Source organism: Rousettus aegyptiacus, unplaced genomic scaffold (assembly GCF_014176215.1).
Source record: "Rousettus aegyptiacus isolate mRouAeg1 unplaced genomic scaffold, mRouAeg1.p scaffold_m13_p_5, whole genome shotgun sequence".
Taxonomy (NCBI): Eukaryota; Metazoa; Chordata; class Mammalia; order Chiroptera; family Pteropodidae; genus Rousettus; species Rousettus aegyptiacus.
Genome location: NW_023416308.1, coordinates 15,826,097 through 15,851,889, shown reverse-complemented (window position 1 = coordinate 15,851,889; position 25,793 = coordinate 15,826,097). Strand labels below are relative to the sequence as shown.

At 48.9% G+C, this 25,793-nt stretch overlaps 2 protein-coding genes across 8 annotated transcripts in view; one reads left to right on the top strand and one right to left on the bottom strand.

Annotated features, from left to right (window-relative positions):
* LIMK2 (LIM domain kinase 2) overlaps positions 1 to 14,095 on the top strand; it is a 51,458-nt gene extending 37,363 nt beyond the window's left edge. For all 5 annotated transcript variants that reach the window (XM_016165448.2, XM_036221453.1, XM_016165510.2 and 2 more), the window contains 11 exons: positions 857 to 962; positions 1,321 to 1,517; positions 3,190 to 3,376; positions 4,159 to 4,245; positions 4,919 to 5,050; positions 5,284 to 5,340; positions 7,419 to 7,484; positions 8,421 to 8,595; positions 9,349 to 9,404; positions 10,386 to 10,543; positions 12,342 to 14,095. In XM_016165448.2, coding sequence (XP_016020934.1) covers positions 857 to 962; positions 1,321 to 1,517; positions 3,190 to 3,376; positions 4,159 to 4,245; positions 4,919 to 5,050; positions 5,284 to 5,340; positions 7,419 to 7,484; positions 8,421 to 8,595; positions 9,349 to 9,404; positions 10,386 to 10,543; positions 12,342 to 12,486 — 1,366 coding nt within the window. In that variant the 3' untranslated portion in view covers positions 12,487 to 14,095. The remainder of the gene's footprint in view (positions 1 to 856; positions 963 to 1,320; positions 1,518 to 3,189; positions 3,377 to 4,158; positions 4,246 to 4,918; positions 5,051 to 5,283; positions 5,341 to 7,418; positions 7,485 to 8,420; positions 8,596 to 9,348; positions 9,405 to 10,385; positions 10,544 to 12,341) is intronic.
* PIK3IP1 (phosphoinositide-3-kinase interacting protein 1) lies at positions 13,844 to 24,640 on the bottom strand. Of its 3 annotated transcripts, XM_016165519.2 has the most exons (7): positions 24,439 to 24,636; positions 24,227 to 24,262; positions 23,479 to 23,595; positions 23,279 to 23,398; positions 22,091 to 22,291; positions 21,913 to 21,991; positions 15,965 to 16,169 (listed from the first exon to the last, which is right to left on the bottom strand). In XM_016165519.2, the coding sequence occupies exons 1-7, from the start codon at positions 24,521 to 24,523 to the stop codon at positions 15,965 to 15,967; spliced, it is 843 nt and encodes a 280-aa protein (XP_016021005.2). In that variant the 5' UTR covers positions 24,524 to 24,636. The 3 variants fall into 3 exon arrangements, with proteins under 3 accessions (XP_036077354.1, XP_016021008.2, XP_016021005.2); XM_036221461.1 differs by having other exon boundaries at positions 13,844 to 16,169; positions 24,227 to 24,541; XM_016165522.2 differs by lacking the exon at positions 24,227 to 24,262 and having other exon boundaries at positions 15,868 to 16,169; positions 24,439 to 24,640.
* Positions 24,641 to 25,793: the final 1,153 nt, after the last annotated feature.

Genomic DNA, 25,793 nt, shown 5'->3' with positions numbered 1-25,793 from the left:
TTCAGTACTGCATTCCCAGGACCTGGAACAGAGCCTGGCATATAGTAGGTGTTTATTGGTTATTACTTTATCGATTTGAGTGGATGAACAAAGAAAGGAGGAAAAAAGTTTAAGATTACATCCTAGGTCCAGGCCAGAGACCAGATGAGGAAAGAATCTGTGTCCATCTCAATACTAATATCGAGGCACCTGTGGCTGCCAGCCCTCTAAATCATGATCATGCACTCACTGTGTGGTAGGCCCTGGGTGCTTACAGTATAGGTGAGCAGTACTAGGATTGGGGAAGTCAGGAAGAGGTGAGGTCTGCTCTAAAGCCTCATTAAATGAAGGAGAGAGGGAATCATGTTAAGGGCAGAGGTGGGAGTCTGGTTGTGTCTGGTGTAATTGGGTGGTTGGCAGTAGCCAGAGATGGGGTTGTTGAGTCATGGAGGGCCTGGATTATGAAGAGTCAGCAGGTCTATTGAGGGATTAAAGCAACAAAGTGAAGTGACCAGGTTAGCATTTTAAAAGGATCACTGATGTGGAAGTTGGGTGGGAGGGGAGCAAGCCTAGAGATGTAGAGACCAATTAGGAGGCTGTTGCAAGATCTAGGTGAGAAGTATTAGTAACTGTGGTGATAGACGGTAGGATTCTCCAAGATGGTGAGGATTCGGGAGCAATGAGGGAACTCTGATGGCAAGGATGACTTCCAAGTTTCTGGCTTAGGCTACTGAGTAAATGGTCTTTTCCTGTAAATGGCCTGGGCCTTGAGGGCCAGTAGGGGCCTGGAGTCTAGTGAGCCTTCCTTGCACACGTGAAGTTGGTCAGGCATGTTTTTAGGATGACTTCGCCTTGCCTCAACTTTTGTCTGGCCCAGGGTCAACCGGATGCACATCAGTCCCAACAACCGCAATGCCATCCACCCTGGGGACCGCATCCTGGAGATCAATGGGACGCCTGTCCGCACACTCCGAGTGGAGGAGGTAGAGTGTGTGTCCAGTCTGTCTTACTGGGGCGGGACATGGAACAGACCTCTGGGAAACCAAGCTATGGCCTTTACTTTTCCCCACCCCTAGTCATCTCTTTGTCTTGCCACTGTGCCTGTGACCACTCGTGACTTATGTCAGTCTGGCCCTTTCCCCAGGCAGCAGGGATGGCCTCACAGATGAGGAAGCTGACAGGATGCCAAACAGAGTGCACTCTGGGGCTACTGGCAGCTTGAGGCCACCATTAGCCATGTTGAGCATTGGCCACACTGTACTTGGATCATCTGGGCTGACAGTGGGTAGTCTGGCATGGGACAGTCTGTGGGAGCCAATCTTACACTGCTTTTGGCCACAGGTAGAGGATGCGATTAGCCAGACGAGCCAGACGCTTCAGCTCTTGATTGAACATGATCCCGTCTCCCAGCGTCTGGACCAGCTGCGGCTGGATGCACGCCTCTCTCCCCACATAAAGAATGCCGGACACTCCCACACCCTCAGCACCCTGGACACCAAAGAGAATCTGGAAGGAACGCTAAGGAGACGCTCCCTGAGGTGCCACCTTATACCCTGGTTCTGTGCTGTCCCATGCCCTATTCTTCAGATGAGGCAGAGCTGGCTTTGAAAAGGGAACCAGCTGGCCAGGGACAGGCTATGAGGATTGTGCTGACCCAGCTCCCCTCATGGAGATCACAGTTCATATCCAAGACCTGTGTATGATCTGACCCAGCTGTCTGCCAGGTTTTCTTAGAAACTGGAGGGTCAGACTCTGTCCACTGAACTCCTGAGCTGGATAGGAGGCAGTGATGCTGGACCCCAAAGGGCAGCATGGCCTGTGGGGACATGGGGCTCGGAGGCTGGAGTAGGGGCACAGATAGGTTTAATAAGTATACATAAGGACATTGAAAACTATAAAGCAAGAGATAAATACAAATTGTTTTATATTTATTAAGGGATCAACAACTGAAACCTCAAAGATATCTAGGTCTGTGGGGCGGGAGCCTAAAATTGCCAAGTAGGGAGATGGAAAAATCAGGAGCATAGAGCATTGGCTCTCCTAGGCAGACACACCCATGTGGCACCTTTGAGCTGAGCTCCTTCCCTTCACAAATCACTTCATCTCTCCTAGCCTCTTTCTGTGTCTCTGAAGTGGAGTTGCAAGATAAAAGTGACTGTCTCACCAATTATGTAAGGATTCAGTGAGGGAAAAGATGCCAAGTAGCACAGTGCCATCATAGATTCAGCACTCAATGTTGTTAGTATCACTGGGAATCAGGTTCTGTATCTGCCTTCCTGACCAGACAGAATGAATCACTCAGGGCTCTCTTGGCCGGCATCCGTTGGAAATAGGGCCCTCTCTACAGTGGCTCCTGTCATTCCTCACTGAGCGGGCTGGTGGAGGCAGGGCACCAGAAGGGCACAGAAGGCCTGGGAATGTGTGGCCTGGAAAAGGGAAGATGAGGGGGTGGGGAGGTGGCCAGAGAGCTATTCAAATATCTGGAGGGCTGTCATGCAGGAGAGGGGGCAGAACACACACCTGTGTGTTCTGTGGGCACACTTGGCAGGAAACAGAGCAGAAGAACAAGGGTTGGGGAGCTGCAGGTTGTTGCCCACGTGAAATAGGAGTGTACCCAGAGAGATAGTTGTGGGGTTGTAGTCTACCTATAATGCTGTGGACTTCAGCCATCTTGTTCCTTCTTTAGGGAGTCAAAGTAACAGTTATCAACCATTAACTATTTCTGGCTGCTTTTAAAAATGTAAACATACTGGCTTTATTGCTACAAAAATTATACCTGCTTATTATTTTAAAGTTCAGGAAATGTAGACAGATACAAAGGAGAGCAAAATATCTAAAATCCCACTTAGTCATGTTTTGGATGCCAGTGGGCTATCACTCTGACCCAGTTAGTGCCTTGAATCAAGCAGACATGCAAGGTGCAGCATCCTCTGCAATAATCCCATGTGTTGAGCACTATATGCCAGTAGCATCTAGTCAGTCATTCCAGATGAGAAGTCCTTAGGGTTCCCATTTTGAATGTGTTTTTACTATGCTTAAACTGATGTCTGCAGCACTCAAATGGCATGTCTGTCTGATGTAAGAGTCCCCCTCCCCCCATCATAGCACCTGAACTATAGACACTGGAATGGATGGGGTTCCTGCCCCCAGGGTTTTCTGGTGGGTCTCTGAGGACCACCCTACCCTACCTCTTCCTTTCCTCATCCTCAGGCGCAGTAACAGCATTTCCAAGTCCCCTGGCCCCAGCTCCCCAAAGGAGCCTTTACTGTTCAGCCGTGACATCAGCCGCTCAGAATCCCTGCGTTGTTCCAGCAGCTACTCCCAGCAAATCTTCCGGCCATGTGACCTGATCCACGGGGAGGTCCTGGGAAAGGGCTTCTTTGGGCAGGCCATCAAGGTAAGCATAGGTGGCAGCTGCTCTGCTCCTCTGCCCCCAAACATGTTCAACAAACACCCCTCTCTTACCTTCTTTCGGGAAATCTTACCACATGGTCTCACCCGACACCCTGCAGGACACCAGGCCTCCTTCCTGGCTGCAGGTGATGGTGCGAGACTCGGGTTGGGATGAGCTGTGCCCATGGCCCTCTTGCCTCCAGTCAGTGGGTATTTTTAGGCACCCAGAGGCCTCAGTGCTGGGCATGCTGCAGGGAGCACATGGAGGAGTGGCTCCTGCCTCCCAGATGAACAGTTTTGGGGACTAACTTCTCTCTCTTTCTCTCCTCCTCCTCTACTGAGAGCTGGGAGGGGGGGTCAGGTAAGCCGTGTGTCTCAGCTTTTGGGGCATTGGGGCTGGAGAGCTCACCCCTGACCCACCCAGCCCCCTGGCGCATGTTTGTGGCACTGACCTTCCTGCCCCCAGACTTCTGTTCACCTAAGGGACTCACTCCTGTGTCAGATTACCAGAGCCCCTGCTTGGCTTGAAAGCGTCCCCTCCTGCTTCCGTCCACACTTCCCTTTTCTGGATTCTTGCCTCTCCTCTGTGCATGTCCAGCTCTCCAGGGAAGAGGGTATGCTCTCCTCTGAGTCCCCTGGTGCCCCGTGCCGTGTATTCTACACATGAACTCTGTCCATCTGATCTGGCTCAGGGTATCTAGGGGATGGGATGGCCAGTTGCATAGATTTTCAGTTTCCTGGAACTTCCTCTGGTGTCTGCACCCATAACAATTGCCCTCCTTGTAGGTGACACACAAAGCTACAGGCAAAGTGATGGTCATGAAGGAATTAATTCGGTGTGATGAGGAAACACAGAAGACTTTTCTGACTGAGGTAAGAAGGTGCCAGGGGGTTAGGAGTTTGGTGTCACTGTTGGAACAGGGAAGACCTTATTAAATAATGGTTTCAAGAGGAAATTTAGTTCGGAATCATTTTCTTAAAGGCCAAGCAGAAAAGTGCACTGGAGGAATGCTCCTGCCCCTCTGAATTACAGCATTATTATTTGTTCAACAAACACATACTAAAGACAGCACCAGCTGGGTATAACGGATAGAGTAACAAACGAGGTGTGGTTCAGAGGTGCTCATGAGTGATGAACATGAAAACAGACCAACTTAGTACAACTAGATACTATAATCATCACCTGAACACCTAAGGGAGCCTGGAATGGGGTATCCTAGAGAACTGACTCCCCTTGAGCAGTTCCACAGTTTTTACTACCTCTCCCAAGTTGCTTTATCAAATCAGCTAGGTACACCCATGGTCCAGGTGCTGCCCTCCAGGCCACTCCAACAGCCCCCGCCCCAGTGCACTTCCTAGAAAGGTAGGATCTCAAGGGTAAGGTCCGTGGGGCCTCCCCATCCATGTGGTGGTGTTCTTCCCCATCAGATAAGCTAGGTGGTAGGAGGTGCCAGGAGCACTGGTTAGGCTGACCTCCCGGAGGGAAAGGGTGAGGAAGACATAGTGGGAAGTAACCACCCACCCTCTTTGGCCTTCCCCACCCCAGGTGAAGGTGATGCGCAGCCTGGACCACCCCAATGTGCTCAAGTTCATTGGCGTGCTATATAAAGACAAGAAGCTAAACCTCTTAACAGAGTACATTGAGGGGGGCACACTGAAGGACTTTGTGCGTAGTGTGGTGAGTATATCACCCCGATCGTCCCCAAGAGCCCTGGTGGGTTGTCAGTGGGACCTCTATATCACCACTGCCCTGGAACTACCATGGTCAGAGAGACTCACTGCTTTGCCATGATGAGTGGGACTAGGCACAGGCAGGGAGGGTTCAGTGGCAGGTCATGTTGATCCATGGGGCTTGGACCATGAGTGGGACAGGGTTAAACATTCTCTGATGGACATTCTCCCATCCTGCAGGACCCCTTCCCCTGGCAGCAGAAGGTCAGGTTTGCCAAAGGCATTGCCTCTGGAATGGTAAGTCTTAGCAATAACTTTACCATCAGGTTGTCGGGTGGGAGGTTGGGGGTGGCATTGGGAGAGGTACAAGGATTGCAGGCAGGCATTGGAAGGCAGAAACCCTGTCCTGAGCAGCTTGTGTGGGTGGGATTATTCAGTAGCTGTGTACTGAGCTTATTTCTGTGCCAGTGAAACTGACTCCAAATGGCTCTTCTCTCAAAGCCCTACTCTCAAAGAATCCAAATCTTCAAGGACAAACAGGACACGGGCAAGGCAAACTGAAGAAGCAGACTAGTAGGAAGTGCCCTGCCCTTGCTATCACAGACTTGTCCAGTTGCTCAGAGCCCTTGGAGCAAGCAAAGAACCTCACTGCTTAGGAAATCCAAGAAGGGAGAAATGTGTTCTAGTTGAGCGCTAAAGTATGGGTCAGAATTGGATAAAAGTTCCTCTGGGCAGAGAGGCCCCAAGGTTGAGGGGATGACAGCAGAAGAGAGAAGGAAATGGTCTGTTTTACCTGGGAAAAAATGATACCAACGATAGCAATAATAAGTGGCAGTTGCTGAGTGCTTTCTGTATATCAGGTACTAGCCAAGGAGCTAACATGCATGTGCATATTTACTCCTCACGACAGCCCTGTTTCCAGGTGAGAAGCTGAGGCTAGAAAGGGGCAGAGCTAGGAGCTTGGGCTAGTCAGTTCTAGATTTTAATCACTGCTCTTCACGTCTGGTCCATGAAGACAGTATTAGTCTGGGGCCACATTTAACTCCCTGTGTTTCGAGCTAAAGAGTCGACTTTATGTAGTACACAAAAAAGACATGTAAAATATTTTTAAGCAAGAAAGTTTTATGGCCAGAGCTGCACGTGAGTCTGGTGCGGTCAGTAGGTTGGGGTGGAATTGGAACTTGGCAGAGAGATCCTGGGTGGGGGACTAATGAAACACTTCAGGTTTCCGATTTAAGGTATGGCTGGGGGAACAGATTAGGCGGCAGGATGGAGTCAGAATGGAGAGACAGGTGACTGAGGGAACAGAGATGGTAGGAGGAATTGGGGTGGCTTAAGGTCCCTAGAAAAATTGTGTCATTTACCAGAGGTTATGGCACTAATGGTTGGGAAACAGATTTGGGAGGAGCTAAGATAGGTGTCCGCTGAGGCCGATGTGGTTGGTGGGGATCAGCATATGAAAAGAAGATGGCTTTGAGAAGGGCTGACATTGAGGAGGCTGGAAGGAAAAAGCAGGCACACAGGCGTCTCGGGGGCAAGTAGTCTGGGAGAGGTGTGGGCAACCTTTGAAGAGGGAATGGGCAGGTCACTGAGCTACAGTGATTCTTGAAGAGCTCCCTGGGTGTAAGGGCAGCTGCGGGAGCCTAGGGGATGGAAGCAGTACTGCAGGGGGCTGGGGAGTGGGGAAGTGGCTCCTTCCACATTTGCTGGGGAAGGGGAGAGAAGGAAAAGGAAGTGGCTTCGGAGAGTTACGAGCCAGAGATGGAGGCCTGGAGGGGGAAAATAGCAGACAGACCTGTTTGGAAACATTTAGGTAGGAAGAGGGAGAGGTTAAAGTGTAGACAGAAAAGAAGGAGGGTGCTAGGTCTAAGGAGGAGACTATCAAATACAGAGCCAGCCAGACCAGGAGGAGGTCATTTCTTTCCCTGCCACACCACAGGAAGGATCCAGGGTAGATGAAGCCAGAGATTGGGGTCAGGGGGCCAGGAGCAGTGCATCTGAGGGTGCTCACCTCAGCTGGCCTGGATCTAAATAAATGGGTAGAGGGAATGGGGACATGCAAGGGCCAGGGCCCAGTAGCGTTGGGGACTTTAGGAGAAAGTAGTGAGAGCTTAGAGCAGCCACTAGGTTGAGGTCAGTGAACAAAGGATGGGCAAAAGATGGCAGCAGGGGGAGAAAAGCCTAGGTGGCCTTTGGCTTTCTGATGGTGTTGGGGCAAGGGAATGACAGCAAGAGGGCCTGGAGGAGTCTAGGTTGAGTTCTGAAGCTGGGTGGGGACGGCTTAGGAAAAGAGCAGGTTCTGTGGCCCCAAATCCAGAGTCAGCATCTGGTCGATTTTACTGGCCATTGGCCTTCAGCTCCTACTTCTTTTCCAGGCTTATTTGCACTCCATGTGCATCATCCACCGGGATCTGAACTCACATAACTGCCTCATCAAGTTGGTATGTCCCATGGCTCTGGGCCTCCCTGGGGCCAACCCTTCTGGCTTCCTTGTCACAAGGAGATTGATGGTCTCCTCTTGCTTTAGACCAGAGATATTGCCTGAGGCTCCTATCTTGCCTTTCTCGCTGCCTCCAATGCCCTCCTCTGTCTTCTGGGGGCTACCAGACACATGCAGACACAATTCTACCTCCTCCCTGTAGCAGCCTTTGAAATCCTTTAGTTAAAAGGGACTTGAGAAGTTCCTTAACTATATAGAACTCTGTTGATTTTCTGGGTTTTGCCCCATGACAGTCCTGTAAAACAGCTGATGGCAGACCCCATTTTAGAGCTGTGGCGCCTGAAGCCACAGAGCTGGTTACAGTGACAGGTTGGGGCCAGCATTCCTCCCACTGGCCGGACAACTCTGGTTGTTACAATGTTATTCCTCTTTTTTTACTTGCCATCTGGCTTTCTGGGTGTCCACTAACTGGCCCTGGCTCCACCCTCTGGACCCACACCAAACAATCTTAATCCCTTTTCCACATGACTGCCACATAGCTATTTGAAATGTTTATCTCCCCCAAGTACCCCGCTGACTGCCTCCACCTTGCCTTTTTCTGCCTTATCTTGGTTCTCGCAATGGCCTTAAATCTTTTGGGGAATAAGGCAGGATGGGGAACAAACAAAACAAAAGAAATCCCCTATCTTGCCTCTGAATTCCACTCTCAGTTCCCAAATCCTTACCCTTCCAGGCTCCAGAGCCTCTGCTGTGAATACCCCCAGGTCTGGGGAATCTTCCGTGCTCGATACCAAACTGTTAGAAAACAAACGCCGAGCCTCACCTGCCAGAGAGCTTTGGTTGTGACTCTCCTTTGCTACACATTTTTTCTTCCTTTCTCAATGGCTTCTCTTAGAATTGTCCCCACCAAGTTTTGACCTAGATCTTGTCCTGGCAGGACAAGACTGTGGTGGTGGCAGACTTTGGGCTGTCACGGCTCATAGTCGAGGAAAGGAAAAAGCCCCCTGTGGAGAAGGCCACGACCAAGAAACGTACCCTGCGCAAGAATGACCGCAAGAAGCGCTATACTGTAGTGGGAAACCCCTACTGGATGGCCCCTGAGATGCTGAATGGTGAGTCCTGATGCCTAAGGGTTAGTTGCAGGCCACATCTTGCAGCAGCAGAGCCCTGGAAGCTCCAGGGGACATCTGTGAAGTGTCAGACCAAGTTATCCCAAGCTGAAGGCTGTGTGATTTTTATCCCTTGCCAGACTGGGCTTCATAAACTCCTTTCTCCCTGAGCTCAAGCCTAAAAGCTGGTCAGTGTCCCATCCTGGGCTTAGAGTGAGATCTGACTGTGGCTTTTGTGTCCCAAGGGTAGGTGAGAACTCAGGCAATTTATTGCCTGAGCTTCAGCCTTTTCTTCTCTCTCCCTGCTGAGAACTGAAGTGTGGCACCCCCTTGTGGATAAGTCTCAAACCAGCCAGAGATGCTGGCTGGGATTCTTGAAACATACAGGGTTGTGAGGTCTCAGAAATGGCCTGATACAACCCTTTTTGGAACCTGAGGCCCAGAGAAGATCGGTGGTTTGCCTAAGGGCACACAGCTGGCTACTGGCAGAGTCCAAATGAACCCTAGTCCAGTTGTCTTCACTATCTCATGGTAGTTTCGTCACAGACAGTGTTGTTTAATCTTTCCAAGGCAGCCTACGCAAGGCTGAAGAGAGGTGATTTTCAGGTGGTACCTGTCCTGGGAAGCCTTTGGGGATCTCCACGAAACCTATTCTAGTTCAGGTTCTTCACTGTGGCCTGGTTTGGCCCTAGACTCAGTGCAGAGCCGGCAGGTAAGGGACCAAACCTAACAACCTGCTCTGTTGTGTTCCCCCAGGAAAGAGCTACGATGAGACGGTGGATGTCTTCTCTTTTGGGATTGTTCTCTGTGAGGTGAGCTCCAGCACATGGGCATTGCCTTAGGCAGCAGGCCCAGCAGCTCTGCCTTGCCTCAGAGCTGGGGCTCCTTTTCCTAAGGATGAGTAACTCACCATAAAATCAACACAAGTGTAGGGTTGTACAGTTTATCACACATCTGTTGACACATTTGAGTCTTATTGACTCCATAACAACAGGGCAGGATTCTTTCAGTTGAGGAAACAGACTCAGAAAGGGTCAGTCGCTTGCTGTTAGTCACGGCCAGTAAGGGGCGGGTGAGACTCAGAACATCACTAGGAAAGGCAGGAGATTTTTCATGTGGCTATCCATCTGGATCTTGGGCCAGATGCAGACTCTCCTTCCAAGCTCTAGTGGTGCCCCATCTTCAGCCTGGAAGTGGAAGTAACCACTCCAGGAAGTGCCAACCCATCTAGCACAGTGCTAGGCACTGTGGGCTAGAGAGAGTTTTGGGAAGATTTGTGCCTTTAAGAGTTTAGCTCAGTAAAACACATACGTTCAAAGGCTAGACAGGTGATGGTCGGAATATGAAGGAAGGTTTCTTTAAAAACTTTTCTTTAATAGAGATCACTTGAACAAATACTGTGTACAAAGCACTAGGCTAGCACCAAAAGGTTTCAGGCATGAATCAGACCCAGACCCTTACTTCACAGAGCCTGGACTCTGACAGGGGACACAAGAGGGACACAGCAGGGCAGGGTGAGATGTGTAGACGCTGCCCCTCCAGATTTGAAACATTGTACTTCTGCTGCAGCGAGGCCTTTTCTATAAACCTCCCTCAATAACCAGACTCTCTGTGGAGAGACATTCTGGATTAGCAAGATTTTGAGAGGTGGGGGTTGGAGGGAAGCCCTCTAACCTTGATTTTTATCTCCCTCTTCTGCCCATCCTTTCTGTCCACGAACCAGCATCCCACTCCCCTGCAATATGGCCATACCCTCCGTAGTCCATTCCTGACCAGCCATCTTCTCACTGCAGATCATCGGGCAGGTGTATGCAGATCCTGATTGCCTGCCCCGAACACTGGACTTTGGCCTCAACGTGAAACTTTTCTGGGAAAAGTTTGTCCCCACAGACTGCCCCCCAGCCTTCTTCCCCCTGGCCGTCATCTGCTGTAAACTGGAGCCCGAGAGTAGGTGTGTATCCCACCCCTTTTCCTTAGCTCACAAGTTCTGGAATGCTTGCCTCAGCCTTCAGCCATCCCCAGTCTCTTCTTCCCAGGAACAAGAGTGGCAAAAGCCTTGAGCTCAAGGATCTGGCTGTCAACCACGAAAGGCATCCGATAACTCTGACATGCCAAGTAGGGGATATGAGTGTTAGATGAGGGCACAGTAGCAAGTGACCTGGTATAACACAGACACAGCCATTAAAATAAATTTTAACAGAAGGAAACTCACCCAAACCTATGCTATTCTATTGGAATAAGTATCTTCATATCTCTATATTCCTGTTCATGTCCACACACACACATTTTTTATAGTTATGATTTCAAATAGAGGAAAGTTTTATACCTTGCCCTGCATTTTCCTTGTTACTACCCAGTCTTTCTGTTTACCATTTTTGTTGACTATGTGAAATTCTGCTAAGAGACTCTAAATGTATTATAACATACATAGTGTAGATGTTCAGGTTTGTCCACTTTCTCTTTATAGTAGGTATTATTACAGTGAGCTTCTTCTGCATTGGGCTGATTTTCTTCTCTAAAAAAAGTCTTTTTAAAATTAGCTTAATCTTCTTAGGGTATAGCTTTCATTATCACCAAAGATACACTGGTTCTTTTCAAGTTTGTGCATCAGAAAACTAAAATATTTGCACTTTTTTCCTGCTATCAAAAATCATGTTTCTTTAAAAAAAAAAAAAAATTCAAACATTACAAAATATATAGCCCAGGAAGTATACGTCCTCTGTGATCTCCTAACCAATGGTCCATCAATGCTCTCCTCCTTTCTCAACTTCATCTCCCTAAAGTAACATAAAATTGACACATAACCTTTATTTTAAAGTGACTTCCAAAGGTCCACTATAAAGTTGGAAGGCACTATGTCTTGTTCCTTCATGGGACATAGGACTGCAGCCCTTCAGTAACACTGGAGTAAAAGCATGAGAAAAAAACGTGAAGCTACACAATATTTGTCTGCTGATATCGCTTCTCAGTCATTCTAAATGTCTGTTTTTAATTCACTCAAAAATATATACTGAGTACCTACCATGTGCTAGATACTATCCTAAGTACTTGAGATACATCAATGAATAAGAAAAAGGTACCTGCACTCCCAGAATTCACATATTAGCAAGGAGAGATGATAAAACAGTACATATAATAAAATATAGTGTATATAAGAAAATGACAAATGCTTTTTAAAAATATAAAGCTGAGGAAAGAGGATTATTTTGGGTACAAGTTGTAATTTAAAATGTGATCGGAGTAGGCTGAGAAGACGTTTAAGTAGAAACCCGGTGGAGTATGCCAGAGATATCTTAGGATTCCAGGGCACCAAAGCTGTTTCCACAGCAGTGGGAGCCAGGTGTTTGCTTTCTCCTTGGGAAGAGCTACTGAGTCTATGAAATGCCCTTTCCTGGGCACATCCATTGATGTGGAAACAGTATGAGGACTGGAAAGGATCTTTAAAAAGGCACTTAGTCTGATCCCATCTTTGACAATTGTGTTTCCTCCAAGACATAGGAGGAGCTTTTTCTCCCCTGGACTTTCTTTTTTTAAGTTACTCCCTGGAGCCAGGCCAGCCTTCTCACAGTGTTATGTCTAATCTTTACGGCAACCCTATGCAGTAGCAATAACATTACCACATCCCCATCTCCCACAGGTGCATGCCCGAGGTCCTACACCTAGGAAGTGGTTGAGCCACAGACCTGGGTGGGTGCCTTTCACAGCACTCCATATTTCACCTACCTCCAACTCACCCCTTTTCTTTCTAGACCGGCATTCTCAAAACTGGAGGACTCCTTCGAGGCCCTCTCCCTGTACCTGGGGGAGCTGGGCATCCCACTGCCTGCAGAGCTGGAGGAGCTGGACCACGCTGTGAGCATGCAATATGGCCTGACTCGGGACTCACCCCCTTAGCCCCAGCCTCGCCCCCTGCAGGGGGGCGTTCCACAACCAGCACTGCCCCCTCTGTGCCCCATCCCTGCTGTGGGCAGGGCCGTCCGGCTTCCTGTGGATTGGCGGCTTGTTTAGAGCAGAACAAGCCATCCCTACTACCTCCCCAGGAGGCGCGCGGCGCAGCACCAGGGAAATGTATCTCCACAAGTTCTGGGGCCTGGTTACTGTCTATAAATCCAACATTCGCCTGAAAGCTGTGAAGAAGAAGAAAAAAGCCTGCCTCCTGGGCCAGGAGGAATCTGTTACTCTTGACCACTGAGGAACTTCCGGGCAGTGGGATTCCTGGAGGATCTTGCTTACACTAATCAGCATGACCTGGACCTGCTGGGCAGGATTCCAGGATGAACCTGCCTGTGGTTCTGAAGTCTCTGGTCCAGCTGAGGGCAGGAGGACTTCAGGTGGGAGTGTGGACGAGAGCAAGACTGGTAACCAAGCTGCGATTTAAGGATGTGAAATGACAGTGGTGCTACCCCCCTTCCACTCTGTCCCACCCTCCCCTGGAGCAGGGGTTGAGGGAGTAGATTTCATGTGAAGAGTCCCTTAGTTTGTTGTAGAAGTGGCTGGGAGTCACAGGAAGGGCTGGTTTCCGTTTACCTCCCAGGCCACATCAATGTGAGAAGGAGCTTCTGCCTCTCATTCTCAAACTGTACTGGAGACTGGCTGAGAACTTCTGGGTGGCATCCTTCTTGCCCACAACAAGAAGTCACCCGCAGTGCAGGAAGAGGCTGGGGGCTGGAAAGAAAACTGCCCTCTAGAAAGCCCATATCCAATCCAGGCTGCTGTCCCTTGTGCCTGGTGGGTATGTCAGTCAGAAGCCCAAGACATTTTGCTAGATGAGTTCTGGAGGACAGTATGGCTTATCACAGGTCCAGTGTATGAGGCTGGGGGAGTGGCAGTCTCAGCAATCTCCTGTCCTTGCGCCAGCCACTGTCTACCCTTCCTTCATACCCAGTCCAGGCACCAACTTGGGCAGGAAGAAGTGGTGGCAGTCCCAGAACTTAGATGCTGGGCCATCTAGTTCCTACTTCCCCTGTTGGCTAGCCTAGCTCACTAGCTCCTGGCTGCAGCCCCCTGAACCACAGCCATAGGTGCTGAAAAGCCCTGAGGGCAGCCTCAACCTTGGCTCCCAGAGCTCCAGGGACTCAACACAAATAGATTTGCCTCCTCCTAAGTGTCTGTGAGCTTGCACCATATTTAACAAATTAGGAATGGGTTTGGGATATTACTGGGATGTGTGGTGGTTGTATTGGGGGTGGGAGGGAGGAGGTGGGTGGGAGTGATCCATGAGAGTGATTGCTGTTAATACTATCTTGTTCTATCTCTTGGGTGATATGTGAAATAACTTCATAGATCTGATGAGTTGTGGGATTAGATGTCATCTCTGGCTATGTTATATAGACCATACTGTGTGTGGAGTGTGCAAGCTTGTGGAGTTGAGCTCTGGGCTCCCAGCAGCAGCAAGATCAGCATTGTGTGGCTGGTTGTGCCTCAGGTGCCCTCGGCAGGTGTGGGAGTGGTGGGTCCAAGCTGGGCCATTGAGCAGACGAAATAAATTAAGCAATTAACAAAACTGACGATAGTGAGAGTGACTTGGGGCCTACAGATACCTATGGAAGGTATGCTGGCTTGTCTGCCCCTTCTAGAACACTACTGGCCACTTTCAAGCCCAGGCCACATGATTCCCCATGGCAGCGAGTTGTCATGCTCCCTGACTCTAACTCCGCCCCTCCTGAGTGGACTCCAGCCTGCTCCAGAGAACATGTATATTCCACTAGTCCTTAAAACACGTCTGACTCCTACCTGCTGGCTGAGTCATTCCTTTGGGGCCCAGAGCCTGCCACACAGGTGTTGACAGGTAGCCAAAAGCTTCCTAACTTATGAGAAAAGTATTCCTAGTACCCCAGGAAAACTTCACAATGTGGAGTCCTTTTTTTTTTTTTTTTTTTAATTTATTTATATAAATCAAATGCAGAGCAATTTCCTGCACTTTATATGCAGGTATCAGCATGAGGTATATAAAACATGTACACAGAGAAATACTTTTATAGAAAAGTAGAAACCAGTAATATTCTTTTCTTCAGCATCACTAATACCAAGGGACCCCCTGAGGCATACGTCCTCTCAGCAAACCACCCCTGGGAACAGCTTGCTAAAGACAGTGGGCCCCACTAACCCCCCTCTCCATGTGGGTCAGTGGAAGGACTTTGGAAAGGAAGCTCTGTGGATAGGGAGCACTGCTAAGGCCTCCAAGTGTGACATCAGGAATTGGAGCCCTTGCTGAGCCACTGGCACAGTGCAGCACGTGGCTGCGGAGAATTGCACTCTCCTCCTGGCCATGCCTGTAGCTTGCTCTATGACCGTGGGTGTCACTTTCCCCCTCTGGGGTCCTGTGTCCAAAAGGTTTGAGGAACTCTTAAAGTCTCTGCCAGTGGTTCTATGACTTACAAGCTAGGGGTTGTGACCCTACCCCACTGCCCCAGTGGACAGCGCTGGGCTGGAGGCACCTGCAAACTCAGGCCACTGCAGACAAGCCCTGAAGCACTTTATTACCTTGCCTCTGAGCTTAGTTTCCAGGTTAACCTCTCAGAAACAGCTCACAAGGCCCCACAGTATAATTCCCATAGGTTAGTTGACTGTTGTTTTACTCCTGCAAAATGAAGAGAGGTCACTGTCTACTCTGAAAAGAGACTTATATAGGGCACCCCAGGTTCACCTCAGGTCCTGTGGCCTAAGGCAGTCGCGATCCTTATCTACCTTCTTCATAAGTGGAAAGTTCAGTCCTTTCGTTTCAAAACAGGAAGAGGGCCTGGGCCTGGCCCACTATTGTCAAGGCACATCACTTGCCAGCAAGCTGGAGCACACCCAGCAGCCCCTAGTTGAGATCTCATTCTCAACCCACAGTTCGTACTTTTATACACACTCATTTCCCATTTTCAGCAGTCACTAGGGGAGTTCCATCCCAAATATTTAAAAAACTATATTTTTAAAATGTCATCCCTCAATTGCTTGACCTGAACTATGAATAACAGTGTGCGCCGCTCAAGCCCACAAAGAACAGATGGAAAGGCGGACACTGAGACCACCTTAGATAGTAAAGCACAGAGGAGCCTGGGGGAGCTCCCTGTCCATCCCTGATTCAGTTCCGGGCACAGGCAATGTCTGGAAGCCCTTGTCAGCAGCACTGCTGTGGGGCTGTCACTGTTTCCATCCACAGGCAAAATCCTGCCCCAAGGGAATGGAAGAAGAGCATTGGTAGGACCCTGCCTAGCCTTGCCCTCAGTCCACAACACCTCTTGCTTCAGTCTTAGGATTCACCAAAAACGAAAAGAAAAAAATGTGAGGAGGGTTTAAACCACACAGAGACTATAGATCCTCCTAGCTGTAGGAGGGAAGGCCATCTTGTACCAGTGTCTGCATGGGCTTCTGCCCATTGGGGTGCTCAGGCCCCAGGGGTGCCTGCCTGGCCCATAAGGGGGGCACTGCCCTCCTGAAGGTCAACTGGAGTCTGATTGCTATGGACCACAACAGTCTTCTCATCCACGATCTCACAGGTAGGGTTGCTGAAGGCAGACAAGGGCAGGGTGATTCGCTGCATCTCCCTCTCACACTCTTTCTGCTCCCGCTGCTCTTTCAGGTCCTTCCCCCTGGCAAGAAAAGAGGGAAGTGATCAGGCTGTGCCTCCTACATAGCTCTGCTCATTAGCATCTCTGAGGCTCACGCATGGAAGGAGTTAGCATGGTCACAGTGAAATCAGTGGCTGATGTACTAGCTTTCTATTCTGCCAGACTCCCTTACCTCCTACACCTGTGTCTCTGCTTCCCCACCTGTAAATTGGGGCTGATAGTGGCATGAATTTCACAGTGCTACAGTGGGGCTCAATGAAGAGAATGTAGAGGAAAAAAGACTCTTAAAGCAAGACATAGTTTTGTTCTTTCAGGCTATGACCCCTAAGAGACCCAGTGAACTATCTCAGCCCTAACCCATAAAGTCCGTAAAACTGACCTGACCATCCTGTTCTAAGACAGTCACTGTTGGACTTGGGCTGATACTCAGAGAAGTTAAGACATGATCAGGGCCACCCCAAAGAAATAGTGGAGGAGGGACTCAAACCCAGTGTTCTGGTTGTGTATGTAGGGCCCTTCCCACTGAATAGGGCTACTACTATTGCAGACGAAAGGGTTTGGTGAGTGCCTAGCACACAACACCAGAACCAGCATCCAGGAAGCAGGTCAGCATCCTTCGAAGCCAGCAACTAGATACATGGGCTCAGTTGCTGTAGGAAATCTTCCCAGAAGGACTGCCCCCCCCCTCCACCACCTCCTGCTGAAAGAGGCCTCACAACAGGCAGCTAGCTGATGGATGACTTGGTGAAACAATATGGGCCCACTTCAGACCTCCTCAGGGAGATGGCTGAGATCTGATGGATTATACATCTGTCACGATAAGAGGTGCAATGACAAGTTTCCAGACATGAGAGAAGAACACAGAAAATAACAGGGGCTAAAATAGGAGGAGTTTGTACAGGTGCCTCAGAACTATCTTTAAATCACCCCGTTCTCTACTCATGTTCTACTAACAGCTAAACCTTGGCGTGTGACACCTGGCAAAACACTTAGCCTTGGAGCCTTAGTCCCCTTATCTGTGAAATGGGATATCTGCCTCAAAATAAGATAATGAAAGTGAAAGCACTTTGAAAATGGTGGAAATGCTTTAAAACTCAAAGGTTATTATGATATGCCCCAAATATGACTTGACTCACCAAGCAATGTTATCTTAATCTGGTTTCCCAAGGAAACCCTCCTACTGACCAACCAAGGCAAGTATTGTTTATGTGACCTCAGCAATTCCCCTCTTCTCTAGGCATTAATTTCGTCATCTGTAAAAAAAGGAGATGAACCAGGGCCCCTAATATTTGGTAAGATCCCTTGCATGAGACGTGCTCTGATAACACTAATCCTCACTGTAAGGTCACAGAAGGCAAATTTGTGAGCTCATTTCCCCAAGTCATCCTGGGTAACTTAGTTTCTGAATATGCAAGCCTGAGGCCTGAAGCTCTTGCCCAATCCTCATTAGCCTCTGTACCAGAAATCACCAACTCCGGCAGCAGAATAACTCTCAGGGCACCCAGAGGAGAAATGGAGGGACATGAGAAGAGGGTTGTCTGGGTCAAGTGCATCCCTACTCACAGCCTGAGATTCACTTTGCCCTCAGGTACTGCTTGTCAATGACAGCTGCTGCCAAACTGGAAACACCTACCTCGTAATAAAAAAGCCAGATTCTTCAAGGTTGCCCATAAAGGGAGAAACTTGCAAGCTCTGGGTTTAATTTTAAAAGAGAGCTCCCAAGCCAGTAGAAGACCAAAAGGCAATTTACAAAAAGAAGTGGAGTATACAGGTGTCTTGCCCAGGCCTGAATTTCAAAATATAAGGGGCTGGAGGAAGAGGGTACTTCTTGAGTACCTACGAAGGTGTCAAGAAATTGTCCCCCAAACCAGGATGAGAAAAGCTACTTATACACCTACTGGATGCCATGCACTTTATGTATGTACCATCTGTGTTTAATTTCCACACCAACTCTGCAAGATAATATACACGTTTTATAGATGAAGAAACAGACTTTGTTTTCCTCGGCTACCTCCTTTGCCAAACATCTGGTTGTAGCCCCCTGAGTTGTTGATAGTGGTCAGGCTGTATCATACACAAGTCTTTGGAGGGGGAAAATCAATTTCACATTAATGGGTCAGAGCATGGCTGGAAGAGCAGCCAAGGATAAAGGAAGCAGGTGCTGGGACTCATCTGGTTTATTCTCATCCATTTAGAAGCCTCAAAACACACCCAACCCCACGTGTCTCCTGTTAACGCTGCCTGCAAGTGAATCTTGGAGATACGGTGGCTGCCCCCGAGATCTCTTCAAGATTGGAGAGAAGCCGCCAGGCCTGCTGCATTGACCAGCAGGCAGCTCAGCCCAATCTCACTGCGTTGGGTTTGGGGGGATGGGGGGAGCAGCCAGGCAGTTGTCTGGCAGCCAAGAAAGAACAAAAGGCTTATTCACTGACTCAGCTCCTCTCCTAAGGGGATGGAATGGTGTTGACTTACAGTTTTCCCCTTGCCTTTTTATCAGAAAATAAGCTCTCCCTCCAACACTGCGCTTGGGGCAGACATGGAGCTGCAGACTGGCCATCTGAACCTCATGGCCTAGACAACCAGGACAAAGATGAGCATGGCTAAGCCCTCATCCCCTCCACTCCCACCTGCCACCCTTCCTCCCCTAAGAGGAAGCCTGGTGCCTACCTACCCTTCCCAGGCAGGAGAAAGCTCCATCCCATTAGCCTCATTGCCTTTTGCCGTATGTAATTCTATCCCTGACTGCTCCAGGGCCAGGATCTGGGAGCTGAGCTAGCCTGAGAGAGCAGGTATGGATGAAGCTGATACCTGCCTCTGACATCCTTTTGGGGGGGGAGGGTAGGGGTGGAAGAATGGAGGCATCGAAGTCCTCCTTCAGGCAACACAGGTTTCTTCAGATTATTAGGTAACTCTGAGACACAGCTATTTTCCCAGCAAGAAGCAATGCTGTGTCACACTGCTGCTCAGAAAAAGTTCCTCAAAGCAGCCAAGGTTATGAACACCAACTATATGCCCAAACTGCAGTCTTGTTTCATCCTCACAACAAACCTAAATAGCATCTATTAGGATTTCTGTTTCAGATATGGGAAGGCAGATGCAGAGAGGTTAAATCACTGATTCAAGCAAATGGCAGAGCTGGGATTTGAACCCAGTACTGCCTGCAGCCACCAGCGGGTAATACTGGTTTTTTTAGGAAATATTAGAGCTGGGAGGATCATCATATCTTAACCGCTTGCCCCTACACTATTTTAGATGAGGAAACTGATGAAACCAGAAAAAGTATATGACCTGTCCAGTGTCACACCCAGAATTGGTAGCAGTTCTAGAACTAGATCATGGTTTTTTTGACTTCTAAATCCAGCTATTTTATTTTGAAAGTTTCTATTTCTCCTACTGTCCTTTGCAATCCAAGGCAAATTTGCATGAAGCTACTGGGCTTCTCGGGACTGGGAGATGCTGATAATCTGTAGACACATCTTATTAGCTTGGATGTAAAACAGTGTAAAAGTGATCTTTCTAGTGTGCAGCTTGGGCAAGGGCATCAGTACAGCCTTAGTTATTAAGAAAATATGCAATAAATGTTGACTGCTACTGTGATTGTTTACCTAACTAGTGTTCTATTTATATTTAATATTTATGATAATCTTGGGTGGGTGGGTGTCAGGTGGGCATGGTGTGTGTGTGGAGGGGGCATATATTATTCCCTTTTCACAGACAAGAAACTGAGGAGTAGGGTAACAGAACCTACACTCAACAACTCTTTCCAGGAATTTTTCCCTGACTCTGTGGAGAGCTTTCCTGTAGCTCACATGTGGTTTCCTGTTGTACAGTTTGTGCTCAGAGCACTTTTGATGGGGAAAGGGGTGGTCTGATGGTTCGTGAAGAGGAGTCTGGTGACTTGTTGTTTTGCCCTGAGTTTACAGGAAAATTATCTTAGGCCTCAGGGCAGTCTCGTGATAGTCTACAGTAGCAAATCTCGAAGAAAGGCCAGGTTTCCTCATTGGGCATGACAACCGAGCTCAGAATTAAGAACATTTAGTCAGGTCAAGTACCTGGAGGCTTGGAAACTGTCACAAGATTAGAAGAGAGTCAACTGCTATCCAGTGACTGAGGATCAAGGGCTAACGTCAGTTAACATGGTTTGGTTCTGACACAAATTGTAGGCCAGGGTTACCACATCATTTTGTCTCTCTGAAATGAAGAAGCAGGTGTCCCTGGACCTACCACATCAACCATTCTGCTGGGGGTAACGACCCTGACTGGGACTCGAGAGACCCTCTCAGGTCATTACTTCCCCTCTCTGAACCTCTGCTTTGTGAATCACAGAAAATTAGAGAAAAACTGTGGTTAGAGAGCACGAGTACAGTACCCACATTTTACATAAAAGAAAAACAACTTTCGTCATGACCACTGAGCTAAGCAGTCACATGCCTTAGCCACAGCAATGCTCTGCAGCAGAAAAAAAAAAAGCAACATGCCAGAAGTCACACAGTAACTTAGTGGCAAGGCTAAGACTTGGCTCCATCAAATGCTAACTGTGTGACCTCAGGCAAGGTACATAACCTCTCTTGCCTCAGTTTCCTAATCCATAAACTGGGGGTTAATAACAGTATTTGCCTCATAAAAGTGATTGCCAGAATTGAGTTAAGGCATGCAAACTGCTTGAAGCACTGTCTGGCATATGGTAAATGTTCTTTGCTACTGCTGCTATTGTTTTTGTTTTTGCATTGTTATCATCAGTACCCAACACTTCCCCTTTTTCATCTGTAAAACGAGGAGGTTGATTGCATCACCTCTAAGGGCACTTTATATTTATTTAATGCTGGATAATTCACTAGGGCTGTGGGCTCAGACATGGCCCTCACCACTGGAAAATGCAGGCCACCATGCCACTTCCCTTACAGGATGCTCTCTCAGATCACAGAAGAGAAATATCACAGACACTCAGGGATGGAAGTCAAATCCCCTGATTTTGTTCAGGAACAGCAAATAATTTTCCCAGTTAACCAGTCCTATAAAAAGGAATGCAACTCTGGCTTATCATCTTGCACCTGTCATTGACTTTGATAGCCATTTCCATGTCGTTTCTCAGGGGCCCTCTCAAAATAAGTCTTCTTCTTCCTACTGTCCCAGCCAAAGAGGTTTGTCCCTGAGTTTCCCACGTAGCCTCCTTGGCTTTCTGATATATATAAACAGGCTGTCGTCCAACTCACTTTTTTTCCTTCTGTCCTAGAAGAGATCCTTATGACTCAGGAAATTCAAGCCCCAATGGCAAAAGTGGTAGCTGGGGAAGTCTTCTACTAGCAGAATTTTATAACTCACAGGAAGAATTCAATCTTTGGGTCCTACAATGAGTGTCCAGCCTAATTTCTGCAATGCCACTCACTTCCACATCAGATACACTGGATTAGACATTGGGGGATTTAGTATCAAAAGAGTTGGGTTTGAATCCAGGTTCTGCCACTCCCAGGCAGTACAACCCCAGGCGAGTCACTTCACTTCTCTGACAAAGGTTTCATCATCTGTAAAATGGGCAATACGAACCTCTACCTCACAAGGCTTTGGGTGAGGAATAAAGGCATCAAAGGAAAGAGTTTGTTCAAGGTTACATGATAAAGACCAAAACCAAGTCTCTACATCTTGAGCTGGTTTTCCTCCTTCGATACTTCAACTTTTATTTATTTCCTTATTTTTTGAGTAAGAATGCCACAAAGGAGTCTGATTCAACTTTGTATACAGGAAACCCAGAAGAAAAGTTACTGACCTCTTGTAGGTGTAGCCCAAGACGATTCCAGCTCCCATGACGATGATGATCACCATCATGGTAATGCCCAGCACAGATCCTGCCAAGGACAGGACACAAGGCTCCATTAGCCTCATCCAAGAAAATCAGCAAATGTTTCTGCATGAATCCCACAAGGACAGGGGTGGGGCAGTCATACCTAGGGTTCCCAGGTCCTTTTTCTCCTTGGAGTTCACTCGTACCCGCTGGCTGATTCCAATCACAGGCTGCACAGCCGCTGCCTCACTCCCGGCAGGCATGGCATTGGCAGGAGCAAACAGCTGCACTTCATCTCCACTTGGCACTTCAGATGCCTCCTCTGTTTCTGTCATGGAGATTGGCAGGCCCTGGGAAGTGGTCTCTGGAAGTGAAGTGGGAAACAGTTCTCATCAGAGTGGCCTGAGTAAATTCCACAATTAAACGTGGCCTGAGTACTGAGGGAGTTAAGGGACATTCACTTTAGAATGACCCATATACTCAAATCAAACCCTGCCCCAGCAAAAAGACCAAGGTCGTACCATAGCTGTGGCAAGGCAAATGTGAGGGGATGACCATCACAGTGAGCCTCTCCTGCCTTCCATCTCTTTATCTGTTCAAATCCTTGCCATCTTCCAAGACCCAACTCAGTTGCCGGCTTCTCCAGGGGATCTCCCTCTATGCCAGGAGATAATCCATGACTCCTCTGGGCAGCTCACATTTACTGAGCCCATGCGTGGTGCCAATCCCTCTGTTATATGCTTTACACATTCCACTTAATCCTACAGAACTGTCTTGCTGCCACGGAAGCAACAAGCCCGCGCTCGAATCTAATAGACTTGGATTCAAATTTGGACCCTGCCATTTCATTGCCTTCGATAAATTGCTGAACTTATCTGAGGCTCCGATCCCCAAAGAGCTTCTTCCACGGGTGGGGAGGGGAGAGCTGTGTGCAGAGGCTAGCACACAGCAGATGCTCCATAAACAGTAAACGCTAAGGTGATGGCTAAGGAGTTCAGAAACCGAACGCGGCTCCCTGGGGCTTTCCCAGGAAGCGCTGCGGCTCAGGAACAGGTTGCCGAAGCACGCCGCCGTAGCACGCCGCCGTAGGGCGGAGCTCGCCTTCTACGGTTGTTTACCAGGCGCTCGCGGAGGGAGCTCACATAGAGAGGCGGAGGTGGCCAATGAGCTTTGGGCCCCGCGGCCTGGAGACAGCCCTGCCCAATCGGACGGGGCGGGGGCGGGGGCGGGGCCGGCCGGCCGGCCGGCGCCTGCACCCGCATGTGCGAAGAGGTTGTAACGGCAGTGTCCAGGCAGCCCTAGGCGCTGGGGTCGTGGTGTTCCTGAGGCCCTGGGGGTCCCGGGCAGGTACCTGGGCAGCGCAGGTCCTCGCAGGGCCTCTTCTCAGGAGTACCGGACTCGCCGCTGACGTAGCACCAGGGACCGCGCGGGTCCTGATCTGGGTTCCGGCAGTAACTGTGGTTACCGGCGCCTGGGAGGGAAGACAAGGAGCCATGGGCCTGGGCCAGGACCGCGGCCGCTGCCCGTCCGCCGCCCAGGACGGATACTCACCCTCCTTGGGGGCAGAGGCCAGGCTGTTTTGTGCGTCCAGCCAGTTGAGACAACGGAGGCCCGGCGTGGGGTAGGGCTGGTGTGCCCAGTACAGGTGGCCGTTGTCCCAGAAGCAGCCTGTGAGGAGGAAGAGCCCCGCGGCATTGAGTGGCTAGCAAGGGAGCCCAGGTCACTCCGGCTGGGAGATCCTGGCCCCTGCAGGGCTTCTGGGCTTCCCTTCCTCCCGTGGAAAACCGCGCCCGTGATGAGACCTCAGTTTTTGTTGTTGTTAAGCCAGAAAGCACTGCACAAGTGCAAAAGATTGTTATTCTGGAAACCTTGGCCCCTCTGGAGGGTGCAGGAGAGGGCTTGGATGTTTTGGGTCGGTGGGCAGCCAGGCCTGAAATTCATCCCTGTATTTTAATTCTATGTTACATAAACTCTGGTGTTCCATCTCTTCGGATATGGCCTCACTTCCACAGGCAACACTCTCTCCCAAGAGAATACTACAAAAGATTCAGTCAGGCAAAAGAGCCTCAAACGAAGGGAACCTGCCTAATCCGCTGCCTGAATGTGACTCCAAATTCCCACTCCCCTCAGCAGGAGAGCCACAGGAAGAGACTGACCGGGGAAGGAGGCCTGTGCTAAGGCCAGACCACTCAAAACCCCTGAAAAGAACAGGATTTAGGGAGTGTGGGAGAGGAACCCCCAAGTTCCATCCACTCATGAGCCACAGGCAAGGAGAAGGAAAGAGAAAGTGGCTACTTGCCTTTGTTCTTAATGGCAAAGATGGAGCTGCAAGTCCCTGGCAGAGAAAGAAGGAAAAAAAAAAATAAAAGGCTTTCATGGGACAGCAGAAACCAGCTAAAAGCTTCGTTTACTGTCATCTTCCTGTGTAGCCTAGCCATGCTTGGGAAATAGGGAGCTTTAACCTTTCTGCTTCATAAAGTTGGCTGCAGAAAGGAAAGATTGTGCTCTTACCTCCAGATCCATAGGCTTCTGATAAAAGCATGTTGCTGACAAGGAATGTTTGCACCCAGGCCAACAGCATCCTCAACACCTTCATCTTGCAGGTGATTGACCAGTGTCCAACCGGGGTCCTCTTTGGCGGCAGCTCTGCCTCCCAGTCCCAGCCTCACAGTTAGACCTGCCCTTGTTATGCTCTTCTGGTAAACAGCCTCTCTTTAGAACTGGGAGCTTCCCAGCTAGCTTGCTGCAGCGAGCTGTTTTTCAGCTAAAGGCGCCCCCTGGGTCCTAAATCTATGCCATGCAAGATCACTAACCCTGAGTCAAGAGGAAATCAGCCAAGTCAAGAGAGGCAGAGAAATTCTGGTTGTGCTTAGCAGCTGATTAGTTTGAGACCTGCACTGGCTGCATCCCCAGGGGTTTTCGTCTCTTCTGTTTCCATTTGTGTGAGTACAGAAAGAGTAATTCTGTTAAGAGGCAACATTGCAGGAAGGGAGTTTAGAATTGTAGTCACCAAGGCAGGACAACTTAGGGAGGACAAGCTACACAAGACCACAGAGGGGGATGCAAATAACAGTATCCAGGTGGGAGTAACTTTATACCCTTTATTGGGAAAAAAAAGGGGGGTGTCTTTGTGTTTTACATGTGTTTATGAACACTGACTTTTAACAGTATAACTTTTCCATAGTCAGATTAGTCACATTCTTTTGCTTATATTTGGAGTTCGAGGTGTCATAGGAATACAGAAGGGGTCTCTTTAGTTGAAAACACATGTTATGCAAACATTGGGACATTTGCTCACTATATTTCATAGTCTTCCCATCTACTAGCCCTGAATTCATATAGAAGTTAAGTTAAATGTTTGCTTCCCCCTATCCCCTGCGGGAAATCCATTGCAGCGATTTATATCCATCAGTAAACCTCACCACATCCATATGACTTAGGCCTTTTGGAGTTAGGCAGAAGGGCTCTCTTCCTGTTTGGCTGACAGTTCAAGTTCCCAGGCAGCCTCACTAAACAGAGAGCAGAGTGATTCGCCAAGACTACCTTGTGACTCAGGCAACTCTCAAAATAGAAATGGGAGACTTTCCATCTGAGGGCTTGCATCTTGCAGGCAATAATTTAAAGAGAAGGAAAATAAACTTTACTGAATACATTTTGGAAGATCAAGGAAGAAAGCTATTGTTAATCCAACTAATCTGAAGTGAATTTGAATTCACTACGTCAGATTTCAGGCCTGTAAGGACAGATAAATTTAGTTTAGTACTTAGAGAAGTTTGCTGACAGTATTTGACTACTTCAGTCCTTTTAATAAGGCATGTTGCTTTGTTTTTGCAGTTACTCTCCTATCTCCTCAGAAGCTTCTGGTC

Excerpts from the sequence above, each read along its gene's own strand:
- PIK3IP1 (XM_036221461.1), bottom strand. The coding sequence starts at position 24,365 with ATGGCTAGGCTACACAGGAAGATGACAGTAAACGAAGCTTTTAGCTGG. Across the intron at positions 23,399-23,478 it reads GGCCTCTGCCCCCAAGGAGG|GCGCCGGTAACCACAGTTAC; the intron begins GTGAGTATCCGT and ends CTTCCCTCCCAG. Across the intron at positions 16,170-21,912 it reads TTGGGCTACACCTACAAGAG|GGGGAAGGACCTGAAAGAGC; the intron begins GTCAGTAACTTT and ends TTTTCTTGCCAG.